Genomic DNA, 17,392 nt, shown 5'->3' with positions numbered 1-17,392 from the left:
CCTACCATTGCTTACAGCTACAGTAGTTATTTAGCGGTTTGAAGCCTTTGATTTTTAGTCTAACCAGCTTTTCTGCTGTCCCCAGGACGGTACACTGTTTGACGGGCGGCCGATTGAGTCCCTGTCGCTCATCGACGCGGTAATGCCGGACGTGGTGCAGACGCGGCAGCAGGCCTACCGAGACAAGCTGGCCCAGCAGCAGGCGGCCCAGGCCCCCCCAGCCAATGCCACCAACATGACAGCCAACGCCAAGAACGGAGAGAACACGGCCAATGGCGAGGAGAACGGAGCGCACGCCTTAGCTAGTGAGTCTCAGTCCACGGCCCTGGGCTTAGTGTTTATTAACCATAACACACAGAGAGAGGAAGAGGATAATGTCCCTAAAAGATTCTGCTATTAGTTCGCTCTTTATGGCTGGTTTGTGCATGTTCTGTTATTTTGAACATCATTGTTGTGGTTGAGAATGTAATGTAAACTACCAAAAGAGTCAATGCCAATACTGGATGTTTTGTTATTCAGATCATGCACATGCTGATGAGGTGCTCTCTGTGTGCCATACAGACAACCATGCAGACTTGATGGAGGTGGACGGGGATATGGAGATTCCCCAGAACAAAGCCATGGTGCTCCGAGGCCACGAGTCAGAGGTGTTCATCTGCGCTTGGAACCCTGTCTCCGACCTGCTCGCCTCAGGGTCAGTGTCTCTCTCTCTCTCTGAGGTTATTGCATTAAGCTCAAATAATTAAAGTCCTATATTTATCCGTATCCTGGTTAGAGTTGCAAAATTATGGTAACTTTCCCCAAAACCACAGGTTTTCCAGACATCCTGGTTGTAGGATCTGGATTTCCTGATTCCGTGAATCTTCCAACCGGGATGTCTGGGAAAACCTGGGAATTATGGGAACGTTTTGCAACCCTAATTGAATGAATGAGTGACCCATGACCTTTCTATGTTGCTATTTTGTTGTATTGTAATTGCTCTGGGCTGTGCTGACTGTCCCTCCCCTCCCTGTTGCAGGTCTGGGGACTCAACGGCGCGGATCTGGAACCTGAGTGAGAACAGCACCAGTAGCTCCACGCAGCTTGTTCTGAGGCACTGCATACGGGAGGGAGGCCAGGATGTCCCCAGCAACAAAGACGTCACATCATTAGACTGGAATGTGAGTCAGAGGTCTACACACACACAAGCCTGCTCCATGTTCCCCCCTCACAAATCCCATAACTTTATTTCCACATTTATGTCCACTGCTTCTGTTCTGAATGCTGTTACTATGAGCCACTTCAAACTGCTTTTATGTTTCAAAGCTTTGATCTTTTTTAATTACCCCAATTATTTTGAGGTGTAATATTGTTTTGTTGTACTGTAGGCTTGTTATTCTGGCAAGGGAAAGTTTCATTGAGCAGAATCATGTGCTGAACAATATGTATTCTCTTTCATTCCATTTAACTTAATTTATATGTATTATACCTCTTCTTCCCGACAGAGTGAGGGTACTTTACTAGCAACCGGCTCATATGATGGATTTGCCAGGATCTGGACAAAGGATGGTGGGTTGCCTCTTTTACCTCCTTTTTCAACTTAACATGTTGTCAGTTTCTGAAACGGTTGCCTCTCTAATATATATGATTTGAACCCTAGGTAATCTTGCCAGTACCCTGGGTCAACACAAAGGTCCCATTTTTGCATTGAAATGGAACAAGAAAGGAAACTTCATTCTTAGTGCCGGAGTAGATAAGGTAAGAACCCAACAGCCTTTTTATTTTTTGTTATGAGCTCAAGACATGAAATGCTATGATGACTCATTCACCTCTTCTGGTATTCAGGACTAAAAGAACATTCTGTTATTCTCAGGCGTGTTGTAATTGAGATGTTTTTCTTTGTGTTTCTCCCTCCAGACTACAATCATATGGGATGCTCACACAGGAGAAGCCAAGCAGCAGTTCCCGTTCCATTCAGGTGCACTGAATTATCCAATGGCTTCTTTCCTGACTCTTCATTAACCCTTACTAGACATGTATCGGTACATACTTACATGAATATATACAGTAAGGGTATTTTTGTGCCGACTCATTCCTAGTTTCTGTCAAGCACAGAAAGAAAGAAGTAGAGTTCTATGTTGTTGTTTATTCATTGTATTCTTCCGCTCCTCTTGTTGTGACTCCATAGCGCCTGCTCTGGATGTGGACTGGCAGAGCAACAACACGTTTGCCTCCTGCAGTACAGACATGTGCATCCATGTGTGTAAACTTGGCCAGGACAGGCCCATCAAAACATTCCAAGGACACACAGTAAGTCAGTCCAATTACCCCACAGCGTTACACTGCTCCTGCAGCCATCATAGAAGTACCATGCCATAGCCATTTTGTGCCGTTTTCTATGGGTCAGAGGCATTGCCTCCTCTGTCTGTGCTCCCCTCCGCTCCAGAATGAAGTAAATGCAATCAAATGGGATCCAACCGGTAACCTGCTGGCCTCTTGCTCAGACGACATGACGCTGAAGGTAAGTTATGAATGAAAACTGTCTAGCTACGTCCAGCACTCTTACACTTAAGTATTGTCTGCGTTGTTGATTACTGTCCCTGTTAAATCAATTATATAAATACATGTGCACTGTAATGTTTTGCTCTGGATTATATATCAGAAATTCAAATAATTCATGTTTTGTATATATCACTCTATAATTTTCTCTATACATTTCTTCATTGTGATGAATTCCACTCAACAAATTGTCAACCTGAGAAATAAACCAAGTATAAAACCAACCAAACATTCTTATCTATCTGAACATTCAGCGTTTTAGATATTCACCATCACGTTAACAATCATGTCATTTTATCATGCTAGATCTGGAGTATGAAACAGGATACATGTGTTCATGACCTGCAAGCTCACAGCAAAGAGATCTACACCATCAAATGGAGCCCCACTGGTCCTGGAACCAACAACCCCAATGCCAATCTCATGCTTGCCAGGTACTGAAACAGAAGCACTGCTGCGCCCTCTATGTGGGCATTCATTAGTTTGGATGTGAAAGCAGCATTACTGGCTGTGATAACAGCGGTGTGGCCCTGTTAGAGGGTAATAGACTGATGACTACACTGTTTCTGGGCCAGCCACAATGTATTTGTGCCCTGAACCAAAACTCTTCACCTGAATTGCCCCAGTTTTCATGCTTCTGAATTGGGGCTTTGTGTTTGAAGTCAGCTATGACTATGAACTAAGTATTGCTTTTGGGGAGGAGGCAGATCGATGAGTGTTTTTCCTGTTCCCTACAGTGCGTCCTTTGATTCGACGGTGCGGCTGTGGGATGTGGACCGAGGCATCTGCATTCACACGCTAACCAAACACCAGGAGCCTGTCTACAGTGTGGCCTTCAGCCCAGACGGCAGGCATCTGGCCAGCGGCTCCTTCGACAAGTGTGTTCACATCTGGAACACGCAGGTACAGTCTGACACTGTCTTGCTATCTACCTTGCACGGAGTGGAGAACTTAGTGATATTAGCTTCCTGTATAGTTATGCAGTTAGTTACTTAGGTCAGTGGTAGTGCTTATTTTGGAGACTTTAATTAGGCTTTCGAATGGATTTAAATCTAAGAAAGCTATGGTTTAGCCTTTGGCTTGTGGTTGTTGATCTGAAACGATAACACTGTCTTTGCTTCCCTTTCCATTCCACAGACTGGTGCTTTAGTCCATAGTTACAGGGGGACAGGGGGAATCTTTGAAGTTTGCTGGAATGCAGCAGGTGACAAAGTGGGAGCAAGTGCATCAGATGGATCTGTGAGTACACATTTCTTAGCATTTTCATATACTTCAGAAAAAAAATGTCACCCAAAAAGTTTAAAGGGTTTATCACTCTGAGATATACAGGTCATAATAATACATATATTAAAACGCCTATCTCTTGTTTTTCAGGTTTGTGTATTAGATCTGCGGAAGTAACACTCCTTGTTGGAAGCCATGGACCGACAATGAATGTGTACATAGCCAAAATAACTGTCCCTGCCCCATGTACTGCTAGTCCCTCTGAACCATGGCCGGCCACTACAGACCAGAAACAAGCACCCCAACCTCTACACAACAGATTCAGGAGCAAGGACACAATCTGTGCAGCAAATCCTTCCAGAGACATTAAAGGGACACAGACAAAAACACAAAAAAAACAGATCCGTATATGTACCAAAATTTCAACGCTATTTTGCTTTTTGATCTTTAAACCATCGTCATCAAGACAAAAAAAACATTTTAAACTTTGTTGGTAGTTCAGTCTCTGTGTACAGACATATCGGCTTTCCCGTCCTGCAGCAGGCAGTTAGGTTTTAAAAAATTATTCCAATGTTTAAGTTAATATTTTTTGGGGTCACAGCTGCATGAAGTAGAGGAGTCCTCTTTTTATACACACTCACAAAACAGTTCTTTAAAAAAATAGTCTTTGGTAGTGTGCGCTTTGTGGTTCAAAACAATATGGGGACTTTTTTTCAATTGTAGTTTTTACTGTTGACATCGGTCGTACTGTTGACATCTAAATGCAGTAGTTTTATTTCTTTCCTCTACAGGAGACATTGATTCTCCTGACTTAATATTATTACAAATTAACATTGGGTGCACATGAAAGAAGAGGCATTGTACAGCTGGATGCTTTAAAGCCATTTTTATGGTTGGTTTGTGCACCATTGATGGCGTTAGAAAAACGTTCCATGATTACCCCTGGACAAAGCTGTACTGCTGTAGTTATCATGTGGAAACATCCAGTATTGGATCGCTTAAAGAAGAGAAGCAGACGAGTCAGTACCCAATGACTGTTCCCTCCAGTGTGAATGATTGGGACTGTGATGTCCACTAGACCTTTCACCAGAGTGCTTCCAATGGGCAAACTGAGGCCCCTTTTACAACATATAGCAAAAAGGGAAGACTTGCTTTAAGTTTTGTATTCTTCTAATGAAAACTTAGCTGATAATGTGATTCTCTCAGATGTTTTTCCAGATACCTGTCACAACAAAACTTCCATTAAGCTTTTACTCAAAGTCGTTTACATGTTGATTAGGCAAAGTTTTCACTCAAGTCCCATAGACGATTTCCCAAACTAGATATTGACTGAGGTTATTTGGATCACAAACAAGCAATGCTGTTTTCAGAGGTAAAATATAATCTTAAAGCAAGTCTGGGTGTTGGGCTAGGAATCAGAAATCATATGGAGTAACATGCACCATATAAATTATTTTTGTGCTGCTCAATATTGAAAAAGTGAACTGAATTTGAAGCATAACCATTTAAAGACATGCGACACTGTGTGGTATCACACATTCATGTAAATGTATCTTTTCAAATCATTGTGAGAAGAGAATTCCCCTACTGGACAGTTATCAATTGACTGTTAAATCTTTTTTGATTGACTTTCAACAATCTTAATTTGAAATGGGACACATCTGAATATTCACCGGTTACAGTCTAGATATCCTGTTAAATGTAGTGTGTGTGTTTTTTTTTTTTTTTTTTTTAACAAAGCAAGCCAGTCTGATTTTACAGATGGCAGAATGAGGTTTTGGCTTGATGGAAATGTGAGGATCCATGGCCAGGATCCCTCGTTCCCCTGGTTTAAGACTTATGTTAGCGGTTTATTTTTTGGGATATCACTACACATATAGGGGCAGATGCATGGGCCCATATGAAACCTACTCCTGGTCTCAAAAAGCACTTTCAATTGAAACATTGAGGATGTTTATTATTAGAGTAGGTTTAATCAGGGTCTGTGCAACCATCCCATAAATGTGCATTTTATACAGAGTGTAGTCCTTTTAAATCTGTAAAAACTGTCTACTCTAAGTAGATTGCACCATCTGGACACTATTTATTATACAGTCTATGACAGTGGAAGGTTATTTTAGGTTTTCTTTTATGATAAATCTGCTGTCCTAGTGTCTGCTTTGCCCTTCATTTTCACTACCTGAATTCTAATCATATTCTTATGATGTGTATGTCCTCTGGACATTTTGTACTCTTTTAAAACTTTTGTAATTCATATTTCTTTGTAGCCTAAAGGAGTAAAATGTAAGATTATTGGAGATAATCAAGTACAGTATGTTCCAGTTTAATGATTTTTTTGGTTCCACATTGCATCATGAGTGCCCACACCCCACCCTTGGTTTCTCGAGTCAAAATGTGTTTTTGCAGATTGCATTGATCTGTTGTAATTTGAACCAGATCTGAAAAAAAAGTCCAGAATAAAATATATTTTGATATTAATATATCATTTTTTTATTGGATTTTCCCCTTGTTTATCTGTTTGTTCTTAAACCCCAAAGTCAAATGTGTAAGCTAGTTAGATACATAATACATATGTTAGCATTTGTGGGGAAAGAAGCTGTAGGCAACTTTTCAATAGTGAGATCCCAGACATCATGCTGTGGCATCATACCAGTTATTGGCTGTTTTGATGACGCACCAGTCTGTACATTTGATGTCTAAACTAAAATAATAGTGTAAATTCTCTGGTTATGCTATTAAACAATGCATATATTGAGCTGTAAAGACTCCCTAATAGCATGCCTGCTGGTAATTCAATACAGCCCTCTGAAAACAATTACATGAAAACGAAACATAGACCTAGATTCAATTCAGATCAAGTGTCAACCTGCGATTACAGACACCCACATAGCGGATGTTTAGGCGATGTCGAAGGTGGAACTGCGTTCGAGCCATCAAATCGGTGAGCAGCTGCTCTTCCATCATTGTCACAAAGCCACACCCGCCCAAATCTCTTTAGAAGTTCAGAATAAGAAAGTGTAGGCTATACAAAGCCTCCTTCACTCACGCCGCCAAACTTACCCTAGTAAAACTGACTATCCTACCGATCCTCGACTTCGGCGATGTCATCTACAAAATAGCTTCCAATACTCTACTCAGCAAACTGGATGCAGTTTATCACAGTGCCATTCGTTTTGTTACTAAAGCACCTTATACGACCCACCACTGCGACCTGTATGCCCTAGTCGGCTGGCCCTCGCTACATGTTCGTCGTCAGACCCACTGGCTCCAGGTCATCTACAAGGCTATGCTAGGTAAAGTGCCGCCTTATCTCAGTTCACTGGTCACGATGGCTACACCCACCCGCAGCACGCGCTCCAGCAGGTGTATCTCACTGATCATCCCTAAAGCCAAAACCTCATTTGGACGCCTTTCCTTCCAGTTCTCTGCTGCCTGCGACTGGAACGAATTGCAAAAATCTCTGAAGTTGGAGACTTTTATCTCCCTCAACAACTTTAAAAATCTGCTATCCGAGCAGCTAACCGATCGCTGCAGCTGTACATAGTCCATCTGTAAACTACCCACCCAATTTACCTACCTCACCCCCCATACTGCTTTTATTTATTTACTTTTCTGCTCTTTTGCACACCAGTATCTCTTCTTGCACATGATCATCTGATGATTTATCACTCCAGTGTTAATCTGCTAAATTGTAATTATTCGATTTATTGCCTACCTCATGCCTTTTGCACACATTGTATATAGATTCTCTTTTTTTTTCTACCATGTTATTGACTTGTTTATTGTTTACTCCATGTGTAACTCTGTGTTGTCTGTTCACACTGCTATGCTTTATCTTGGCCAGGTCGCAGTTGCAAATGAGAACTTGTTCTCAACTAGCCTACCTGGTTAAATAAAGGTGAAAAAAAAAATAAAAAATAAAAAATATTCAAATTGAAAATCATGAAACTAAATAATAATCTTAATCAAGGTGTGGACTACATTCCAGTGTTCAAACTTGTAAACAAGGCTGCATGGAATTTATGTTATAGCAACTTCGTGCAGCCAATGGCAATGTCCACTTTAGGTGTAATGCCTGGAGTCACTTTTGGATTTGACAGCTAACGCAGTTCCATATCTGCCACCGCCAAAACAACCGCTATGCGGATGTTGACCAAAGCGGATCTGATTGAATCGAGCCATTACAGTACATGAAATAGTTGACCGTAGGAGACATCCCTGATGCTGTTAATGTTCAAGAGGAAGCTGCATGACGTCCATGAATAAGCAAATTAACACAGCATTGTAATCACCGCCACACGACTCCCAGGCTACAGTCCATCGTTCACAGTAGTGCTCAGCTCAGAGAATAGTTGGTGAGGAGAGGTTGGGAGGAGTGCTGTAAATTGTGCTCTGCTATCTCTACGATGCTCTGGATAACATCGTAGGCCACAGCAAACATGAAGTAAATAGGCAGGGTCCAGTGGAGTTGGAAGACCCGCTGACCCACGGGCAGAGGCACAGTCAGGTGTCTGGGATGAGAGGAAGAGATGAGAACCTGTAGGAACTAGTTCTTTGTATCACTGATAAAACAGTAGCCTACTCACTGAAATCGCTCTGATCTGGAGGCTCGCAGCATCACAAAGATGAACAACCCAACTTCAGTGTTCAAAGAGAAAGACACCACTTTGTCCAACATCACCACAAATCCCTAGTTAAAGGGTACACATAAATATAGCTTGCTGTATTATCCTTATGTTCCTACATACCATAATAACTGGTTTGGATACTTGATTATCATAGCTCATTGGAATAGTTTGAAACAGCAATCAAGCACAAATTCCTACTCTAGCCTAGATCCAGTTAGAAATGAAGTGATAGGAACAGGTGACTCATTTTATTTTGCTGTAGCAGGAGGAAGAATGAGGCACTTACCCTTGGATCACACGACGAGACAATAAAAATGATTCCAAATGCAAGCAGAGATATGAGCCCATTGGCAAGACTGTCAAGGAGAAAAGACAACATGGATTGTTTGGTTAATATCATGAAATCAACTTAATTAGTCAAAGTAAGCATCCGGAATGCTTCATAACCTTTTCTATTACAGGGACAGATAAATATAATATTTTTATGGGAGTGGTAATGGTCAGCGAATGAGAAAGCAAATGGCCTGTGAAATCATCTTGTGACAGGAGGAATTCAAAACCAGATGGAGAAGTAGAATTGTATACCCTCTTGAACTGCATCTGTGGAAGCTCTGTGGTAATGTCCTCTCCCAGACCTTCGACATCCATTCCAACTTGGTGTTCCAGTGTGAGTTCACAAGGCCATCAACTGAAACAAAACAACCAAACACAGTCAATGTATCTACAAGGCACCACATCTACAGCTTCTTAAAGCTGTAGATTTATACAATTGTATATGTAAATACATGCAATTGGTATTTTTCATGATTGATATCATTCTGAGTATTTTGATCACTCCTGACTGGAAGAAAGGAGAGATAATGATGCCACATAGCCACATCAATGAAAGGCATAATTGTGTTACCATGAAACGTGATTTATTGCAGATATTTTGAAAATAGAGATGTTATCCTGAATCATTTAAATGAGTTTCTCAGCCTGAGTCAACTTAACATAGGAAAATTATATTTTTTGTATCTCTGAAGATTAATTTATCATCTTATTTTCCTAATTTTCAGGCCTAAAAACATAAAAAACAAGTCCTTCTATTAAGCCATAAATAACTATATATTAACATTAATTTTTATAACCCCTTTACACAGATAAAACTGATTACCAGAGAACAACCGACTAGCAGAGAGATTGGTCACACAAGTACATCGTATATGAGGTTAGACCTTAATAGACATTGGTGTGGGTGAGGGGTTTGCATGTCTCTAACTCATGCTATCAAAAATGCATTCCCCCCTCTTCAGTGAACATTGCCATGCATAGAGAACAGCAAGGATAGAGATGTATTGAGAGGGAACATACTTGTGTGCTTCATGGCAGATCCCATCACCAGAAAGGACACTGTTATACTGATGGCAATAAAAATCTGGATCAGCTCTGCCACCCACGAGTAGTGACGGTACTTCAGACTGATTATCTGTAGAGTGACAACATGACATGTGGTTAGTGTTCTGTAACCTATAGGCATCTATCTAAATCATCCATTCACAAATGGATTGATGTTGGATATTGACACAAAGAGAATAAAAAGGAAATTACATTATGATCTGTCATTATTTTGTACTGGCTCTCACAATCCAAACAAATATTCAAGTCCACACTAAAGACACACGTCTTCACACAGGCTTACCTGGATTCTCTGTTGTCTTAGCTTTTATCCTCTGTCTAATTCACTTAGTTAAGTCTGTCAGCATGTTTAGTGTTCTCCCTGGTCAGTCTGTCATGATGTTTAGTGTAGTGTTCTCCCTGGTTAGTCTGTTATCATGTTTAGTGTTCTCTCTGGTTAGTCTGTTATCATGTTTAGTGTTCTCCCTGGTTAGTCTGTCATCATGTTTAGTGTTCTCCCTGGTCAGTCTGTCATCATGTTTAATGTAGTGTTCTCCCTGGTTAGTCTGTTATCATGTTTAGTGTTCTCCCTGGTTAGTCTGTCATCATGTTTAGTGTTCTCCCTGGTCAGTCTGTCATCATGTTTAGTGTTGTCACACCCTGACCTTAGAGATCCTTTTTATGTCTCTATTTTGGTTTGGTGAGGGTGTGAGTTGCGGTGGGTATTCTATGTTCTATTATTTGTATTTCTATGTTTTGGCCGGGTAGGGTTCTCAATCAGGGACAGCTGTCTATCGTTGTCTCTGATTGAGAACCATACTTAGGTAGCCCTTTTTCGGAGGCTGACTTTGTTTATGGCACATAGCCTTTAGCTTCACGGTTTGTTTTGTAGTGTTTATTGTTTTTGTAGGCATTTCCAATAATAAAGGAATATGTACGCTCACCACGCTGCACCTTGGTCCTCTTCCTTCAACAGCCGTGACAGAACTTCCCACCACCAACGGACCAAGCAGCGTGGTAAGGAGGAGCAGCGTGTTCAGGATTCATGGACTTGGGAGGAAATCCTGGACGGTAAGGGACCCTGGAGGCAGGCTGGGGAGTATCGCCGTCCACGGGAGGAACTGGAGGCAGCGAAAGCAGAGCGGCAGCGTTACGAGGGAACACGGCTGGCAAGGAAGCCCGAGAGGCAGCCCCCCCAAAAATTATGGGGGGAGTCACACGGGGAGTTTGGCTGAGTCAGGTTGGAGACCTGAGCCAACTCCCTGTGCTTACCGTGGCGAGCGTCGTACTGGTTAGGCACCGTGTTATGCGGTGGAGCGCACTGTGTCTCCAGTACGCGTTCTTAGCCCGGTGCGCTACATTCCAGCTCCCCGCATCTGCCGGGCTAGGGTGAGCATCCAGCCAGAACGGGTTGTGCCAGCCCTGCTCTCCAGACCTCCAGTGCGCCTCCTTGGCCCAGTATATCCGGTGCCTCTGCCAAGGACAGGGCTTCCTGTATGTCTCTTCAGCCTGGTGAGTCCTGTGCCTGCTCCCAGAACTAATCCTCCTGTATGTCTCCCCAGCCTGGTGAGCCCTGTGGCAGCTCCACGTACCAGACTGCCCATACGTCTCCTCACTCCAGTGATGATCCATGGCACGAAGCCTCCAGTGACGATCCATGGCGCGAAGCCTCCAGTGACGATCCATGGCGCGAAGCCTCCAGTGACGATCCATGGCCCGAAGCCTCCAGTGACGATCCATGGCCCGAAGCCTCCAGCGACGATCCATGGCGCGAAGCCTCCAGTGACGATCCATGGCCCGAAGCCTCCAGTGACGATCCATGGCCCGAAGCCTCCAGTGACGATCCATGGCGCGAAGCCTCCAGTGACGATCCATGGCCCGAAGCCTCCAGTGACGATCCATGGCCCGAAGCCTCCAGCGACGATCCATGGCGCGGAGCCCCCAGCGACGTTCTCCAGTCCGGAGCCTCCAGCGACGTTCTCCAGTCCGGGGCCCGCAGCGACGTTCTCCAGTCCGGGGCCCGCAGCGAGGGTCCCCGCACCAGAGGTGCCACCAAAGTGGGGTGAGCCAGTGGTGGAGCGGGGCCTGCGTCCCGCACCTGAGCCCGCCACCGCGGATAGATGCCCACCCAGACCCTCCCCTATAGGTTTTGCGGCCGGAGTCCGCAACTTTGGGGGGGTACTGTCACGCCCTGACCTTAGATCCTTTTTATGTCTCTATTTTGGTTTGATCAGGGTGTGAGTTGGGGTGGGCATTCTATGTTCTATTTGTATTTCTATGTTTTGGCCGGGTATGGTTCTCAATCAGGGACAGCTGTCTATCGTTGTCTCTGATTGAGAACCATACTTAGGTATCTCTTTTTCCCACCTGTCTTTGTGGGAGGCTGATTTTGTTTATGGCACATAGCCTTTAGCTTCACAGTTTGTTTTGTAGTGTTTATTGTTTTTGTCGGCATTTCCAATAATAAAGGAATATGTACGCTCACCACGCTGCACCTTGGTCCTCTTCCTTCAACAGCCGTGACAAGTGTTCTCCCTGGTTAGTCTGTTATCATGTTTAGTGTTCTCCCTGGTTAGTCTGTTATCATGTTTAGTGTTCTCCCTGGTTAGTCTGTTATCATGTTTAGTGTTCTCCCTGGTTAGTCTGTTATCATGGTTAGTCTGTCATCATGTGTAGTGTTCTCCTTGGTCAGTCTCATGTTTAGTGAACTTTTATATAGCTACTCAATTTAATGTGTGATTGTATTGCTTTTTATCCTGCTGATTATCTTATGTATGTAAAGTAACTATGGTTGTCTTGAAAAGCACTTAAAATAAAATGACACAATGTTCCAACATCATAGGAGACAACTAAAAGTTTGAATATGTACTTTGCAGACTAGAAACATAACAAAAACATCCCTTTTTAGACCTAGCAAGTGATGTACACATTTGTTGTTCAGCAAGCACTATTCAAGGATCAACAAAATGTCAGTAACACCAAGAGGACTTTGGAGTATAATTCTACTTGAAATCTAACCCCAGCAAATCCAAAACACCCAGTCAAGCTACACATTATGCATAGTTAATAGGTGAGATGGATGAGGTAAGGGTTCTGTTTACTCAATTTTGTGTGAAACATATTACCAGTTTAATTTGTTATTGTACATATATGCGTGTGCATACAGAAGACATTCTAAAGAAACAACATGCAATTTGAACCAAGCACCACTAGATGACACTAAAGATGTTCATGAAGAAATCTACAGGTAACTGCCAAACTAAAGGAAACACTTAAGTAAACGAGGGATACAAAGTATATTGAAAGCAGGTGCTTTCACACAGGTGTGGTTCCTGAGTTAATCAAACAATTAACATCCCATCATGCTTAGGGTCATGTATAAAAATGCCCAGTTGGCTACCATGGCAAGAAGAAGAGATCTCAGTGACTTTGAAAGAGGGGTCTCAAAGAAGCATAGTGCATGCGTCACCAGATCTCAACCCAATTGAACACTTATGGGAGATTCTTGAGGAGAGCCTGAGACAGCATTTTCTACCACTGGCAATAGAACACCAAATGATGGAATTTCTCATGGAAGAATGGTGTTGCATCTCTCAAATAGAGTTTCAGACACTTGTAGAATCTATGCCAAGGTGTATTGAAGCTGTTCTGGCTCGTGGTGGCCCAATGACCTATTTAGACACTATGTTGGTGTTTCCTTTATTTTGGCATTTAGCTGTATAATACTGTACATATGAAATTACATCGGAAAATAATAAATTGTATGTTCAATAATGTCAAAATCACAGGTTGATTCCACAGACAATACTCCCCTAATCCAAATCCCTGATAAGTGGTGATATGGTGATATGGTGATGATATGATAAGGTAGGCCTCAACCCCTACCCATCCTATATGATCTGGCTTGATACGTTCCACATCAGCTAGCAAGCATTTATTGTCATGAATCTTGCCCTGGAGGCAGCTCTGCAAAGTAGTCACTTGCTGGCACATCTACAAAGTCATAGAATCAGATTTTAACCACACTGCTAACCATAATGCCTAACCTAATCTTAATAAAGACCAAAAAGTAAATTTTTGTTTTCAGATTTTTTTTAAAATATAGACAATTTTGTCTTTGCAAATTATCAAATTGTATTTGTCACATGCTTTGTAAACAATAGGTGTAGACTAACAGTGAAATGCTTACTTATGGGCCCTTCCCAACAATACAGAGAGAAAAAAAGATAAATAATAATAATAATAATAATAAAACAATGGCTATATACATAGTGTACCAGTACCGAGTCAATGTGCAGGGGTACGAGGTAATTGAGGTAGATATGTACATATAGATGGGGATAAAGTGACTAGGCAACAGACTATATAATAAACAGTAACAGCAACATGTTAGCGCAAAAAGGATCAATGCAGATAGTCCGGTTTGCTATAGAGCTCCACATTAGAGGTGTTACAGGCCAATATATTGAGAAAAGTCACCTTGTCCCAGAGAGATTTACACGGTTATCAAAATGTCACCCCAGGGTAAGCCTTCACGAAACACAGCACTTATTTTAGGTGTTTCTTAAATGAATGGATAGTGGAAAACGATTGGAACCATTTCCATGTTTGACCACTAGATTTTATGGGTATTATGACTCATACTGTCGTACTCTATACAGTAGGTTAACTATTTAACTAACTATTTAGCAGCTGGTACATCTAGCGGAAATCGCTCAGTTCTGCCTCCAGGGCAAGATTCATGACAATAAACGTCAACCTGTCATCAGCTAGCGCTTACTGCTATCTTTAAAATGGCAGTAGTACATGGACTAGACTAAGAATAAGGTTAATATTCAAAGCCAGTCTGCTCTTCCTTCACCTTGCCCTGGATAAAACAGAGCAGAGAGCTGCGGGCCACAATGAGCCACTCTTCACATCTACTCCAAGGTGATGTTTGAAAGGCCACGCTTCACTTCAGGGACACATTGTGTTATAGCATTACAGGCTAAAACAGAAAGTGTGTTTGGGCGATAAGGAACAGCTCTGATCTTTAGAAGCAGCCCTCCAGGCACTGAGCAGACTGAGTTGAAAGACAGGGTTCTGGGTTTCTGAAAATATCTATAACAATAATAGTAATGCAGGTTTTCTTCCTCCCTCTCTCCCACACCATGATGCATACTGTACATTTGTATACAGGATGTATGCTTAAGAGGCATAGAGTAACACTTTCAGTCAGTTTGATCAGTTGATCTGCAAAGTATTATGATTTCAATCATTTAGAGCATCAGTGCCCATACATTTACATACCAAAACATTTACATACCAAAACATGGTATGAAGTCTTGTCCATATTTTATGTAATTTCCTGGCATTGTGGAGGGTGGAAGAGCGAATGTCGCAAGGTAGTAGGTTTATGTCCCATCATAAAACCATGCAAGGACATCTGACCAATACAGTACAATAAAGTACAGTACATTTGATCATCTAAAGAAGCTCAAAGGAGACCATAAACAACATGGCCTGCTCTTAGCCTTTTCTTCAATGTTGTGATTCATGAGTTCACAGAATCTCAGCCTCACAAACAAACACAAATGGATTTAAACCATCAGGGACAGGGAAGCAGAATAAACTGTTGCATGGCATCTCCTGCTGGGTTTGACCCTGATGGCATGGACAGAATACATTTTGAACAGCAGTGAAAGCAGCATTCTCCAAAACAAAGACAAACTGAATGGTGTGGAGTGCCAACAGTCCGCAGAGGGAAGATTGAACGCCTCGCTGGCCCTAAATTAGATCACACATTTTCTTGCTCATGGCAGTGTCTCACTGCATGCCCCAAGGCACACTGCTGGACAGATTATTGTTCAATGGCCGGCTTTCTTTTGCCCAGACAGGAAACCCTTACACCCAGGAATTCTAAAAACATACAGTATTAGACAGAGAAAATAGCTGATTCTCAGAAACAATTGACATACCAAATCCAGTGTCTGTAAAACAAAGGCTGTTTGTTAAATAAGCAACTGACCCTAACCAGGGATAAACTGACCCTAACCAGGGATAAACTGACCCTAACCAGGGATAAACTGACCCTAACCAGGGATAAACTGACCCTAATCAGGGATAAACTGACCCTAACCAGGGATAAACTGACCCTAACCAGGGATAAACTGACCCTAACCAGGGAAAAACTGACCCTAACCAGGGATAAACTGACCCTAACCAGGGATAAACTGACCCTAACCAGGGATAAACTGACCCTATCTCAATTAAGACAAGAAGACATTGCAGCAGCCTTAAAAACATGCCTCTTCTCACATGGTCCCAAAAAATCTCAATGATGTTAGGTATTGTTAAAACTATGGCATTAGCAGACTATCCAGAAGTTTGAGGAAAACCAAGTACTGTAAATGTTGTGGTGGAGACATTAAACTGGGAAGTGTGACCTGTAACTTTTAGTGTAGAGGCCACACTGGCAATGAAAAGACCAACAGGATCACCTATTACACCAGATTGACTGTGGATGCATCATTTATGTCAGCTTCTGAACTACATCAAATGACTTTATAACTTCACAAAAGTGAGTGCTTAGGATGTTTCCAAAAATATCATGCAGGAGCTTTATAACTGCTGATCTCTCGAGAGGAGTGAAATTATATTCATATCTGAGAAGCATCACATTCGGAAAGGTCATTTTAATATGCATTGTCTCAGACTAGGGTGTAAAGCGTCCACTAAGGCATAGTTTCCAACCCCCCCATCCCCTCCTGCCCTGGGTGCATGTTTTGGTTTTTGTCCTAGCACTACAGAGCTGATTCAAATAATCAAAGCGTGATGGTGAGTTGGTTATTTCAATCAGCTGTGTAGCACTAGGGCAAAAACCAAAACGTGCACCCAGGGGGGCCCCAGGACTGAGTTTGGGAAACACTACACTAAAGTATAGATAGAAACCAGAGCATTAAAAACACCTTAAATGAGTTGGGAAATAGAACACTTGAATAAGTTTCTCAAGATTCCTTGTGATAACGTGACATTTACAAAATGCAACTGTAGCCAAAGATTGAACATAAAATGATGTCTTCACTTGATTAGAAGTAAGTAAACCTTGCCCCTTAGTTTCTCACATGACTATGAATTTGGGGTAGGCTACTCTGAGCAAAGCTTACATTTGTTCATGGACTGCACATCAAACCGCCTCAGACAGCCTTTGCGGTCTACATTACTATCACTCCTCTGTGATATAAGTCAAATGGTTGAGCATCCCAGCTCAGTGGGAGATAAGGAATATATCTGCCATGTGTAGACTATGGTTCTAGAGTAAAATGGACCCAAAATAAGATAGATCTGTTGGAAGCGAAAAGTTGAATAGTCCTCCCAAATTTCATCTGGGGATTAATCAGAGTGAATTTTGCTTGAGGACAAGTTCCAAAAATGGAAAGCCCATGAGGTGTTGCCAGAATATGGAAGATGTGGCTCTCTGACAAATGGCAATGTAGGTGAAATTAAGGATCTTGAAACCATAAATACCACATAACCCACTTCTGCAGTGCCTCCAGTAACAGAGATGCAGACAAAGTTATACCTCGACTCAGGCCTCTTCATAACTCTGCGTAAATGCTCGCCAGTCGTCTTGAAAAGACAGTGGA

General features: G+C 42.3%; 2 protein-coding genes across 11 annotated transcripts in view; one reads left to right on the top strand and one right to left on the bottom strand.

Annotated features, from left to right (window-relative positions):
- The window catches only part of tbl1xr1a (TBL1X/Y related 1a), a 31,189-nt gene extending 24,949 nt beyond the window's left edge, over positions 1-6,240 (top strand). For 7 of the 8 annotated variants that reach the window (XM_071345574.1, XM_071345573.1, XM_071345575.1 and 4 more), the window contains 12 exons: positions 86-305; positions 520-694; positions 1,019-1,160; positions 1,485-1,548; positions 1,640-1,737; positions 1,897-1,957; positions 2,168-2,289; positions 2,426-2,500; positions 2,845-2,972; positions 3,276-3,441; positions 3,676-3,777; positions 3,913-6,240. In XM_071345574.1, the coding sequence (XP_071201675.1) occupies positions 86-305; positions 520-694; positions 1,019-1,160; positions 1,485-1,548; positions 1,640-1,737; positions 1,897-1,957; positions 2,168-2,289; positions 2,426-2,500; positions 2,845-2,972; positions 3,276-3,441; positions 3,676-3,777; positions 3,913-3,939 (1,380 nt within the window). In that variant the 3' untranslated portion in view covers positions 3,940-6,240. The remainder of the gene's footprint in view (positions 1-85; positions 306-519; positions 695-1,018; positions 1,161-1,484; positions 1,549-1,639; positions 1,738-1,896; positions 1,958-2,167; positions 2,290-2,425; positions 2,501-2,844; positions 2,973-3,275; positions 3,442-3,675; positions 3,778-3,912) is intronic. The other variant, XM_071345580.1, reaches the window with a different exon arrangement.
- The window catches only part of LOC139541194 (uncharacterized), a 106,045-nt gene continuing 94,877 nt past the window's right edge, over positions 6,225-17,392 (bottom strand). For 2 of the 3 annotated variants that reach the window (XM_071345571.1, XM_071345570.1), the window contains 5 exons: positions 9,744-9,858; positions 8,976-9,078; positions 8,677-8,746; positions 8,349-8,452; positions 6,225-8,273 (listed from right to left, as the gene is read on the bottom strand). In XM_071345571.1, coding sequence (XP_071201672.1) covers positions 8,099-8,273; positions 8,349-8,452; positions 8,677-8,746; positions 8,976-9,078; positions 9,744-9,858 — 567 coding nt within the window. In that variant the 3' untranslated portion in view covers positions 6,225-8,098. The remainder of the gene's footprint in view (positions 8,274-8,348; positions 8,453-8,676; positions 8,747-8,975; positions 9,079-9,743; positions 9,859-17,392) is intronic. The other variant, XM_071345572.1, reaches the window with a different exon arrangement.

The sequence above is a fragment of the Salvelinus alpinus genome, chromosome 16, assembly GCF_045679555.1.
Source record: "Salvelinus alpinus chromosome 16, SLU_Salpinus.1, whole genome shotgun sequence".
Lineage (NCBI taxonomy): Eukaryota > Metazoa > Chordata > Actinopteri > Salmoniformes > Salmonidae > Salvelinus > Salvelinus alpinus.
The sequence above is the reverse complement of the archived record's forward strand: the minus strand, read 5'-3'. Positions and strand labels throughout refer to the sequence as shown.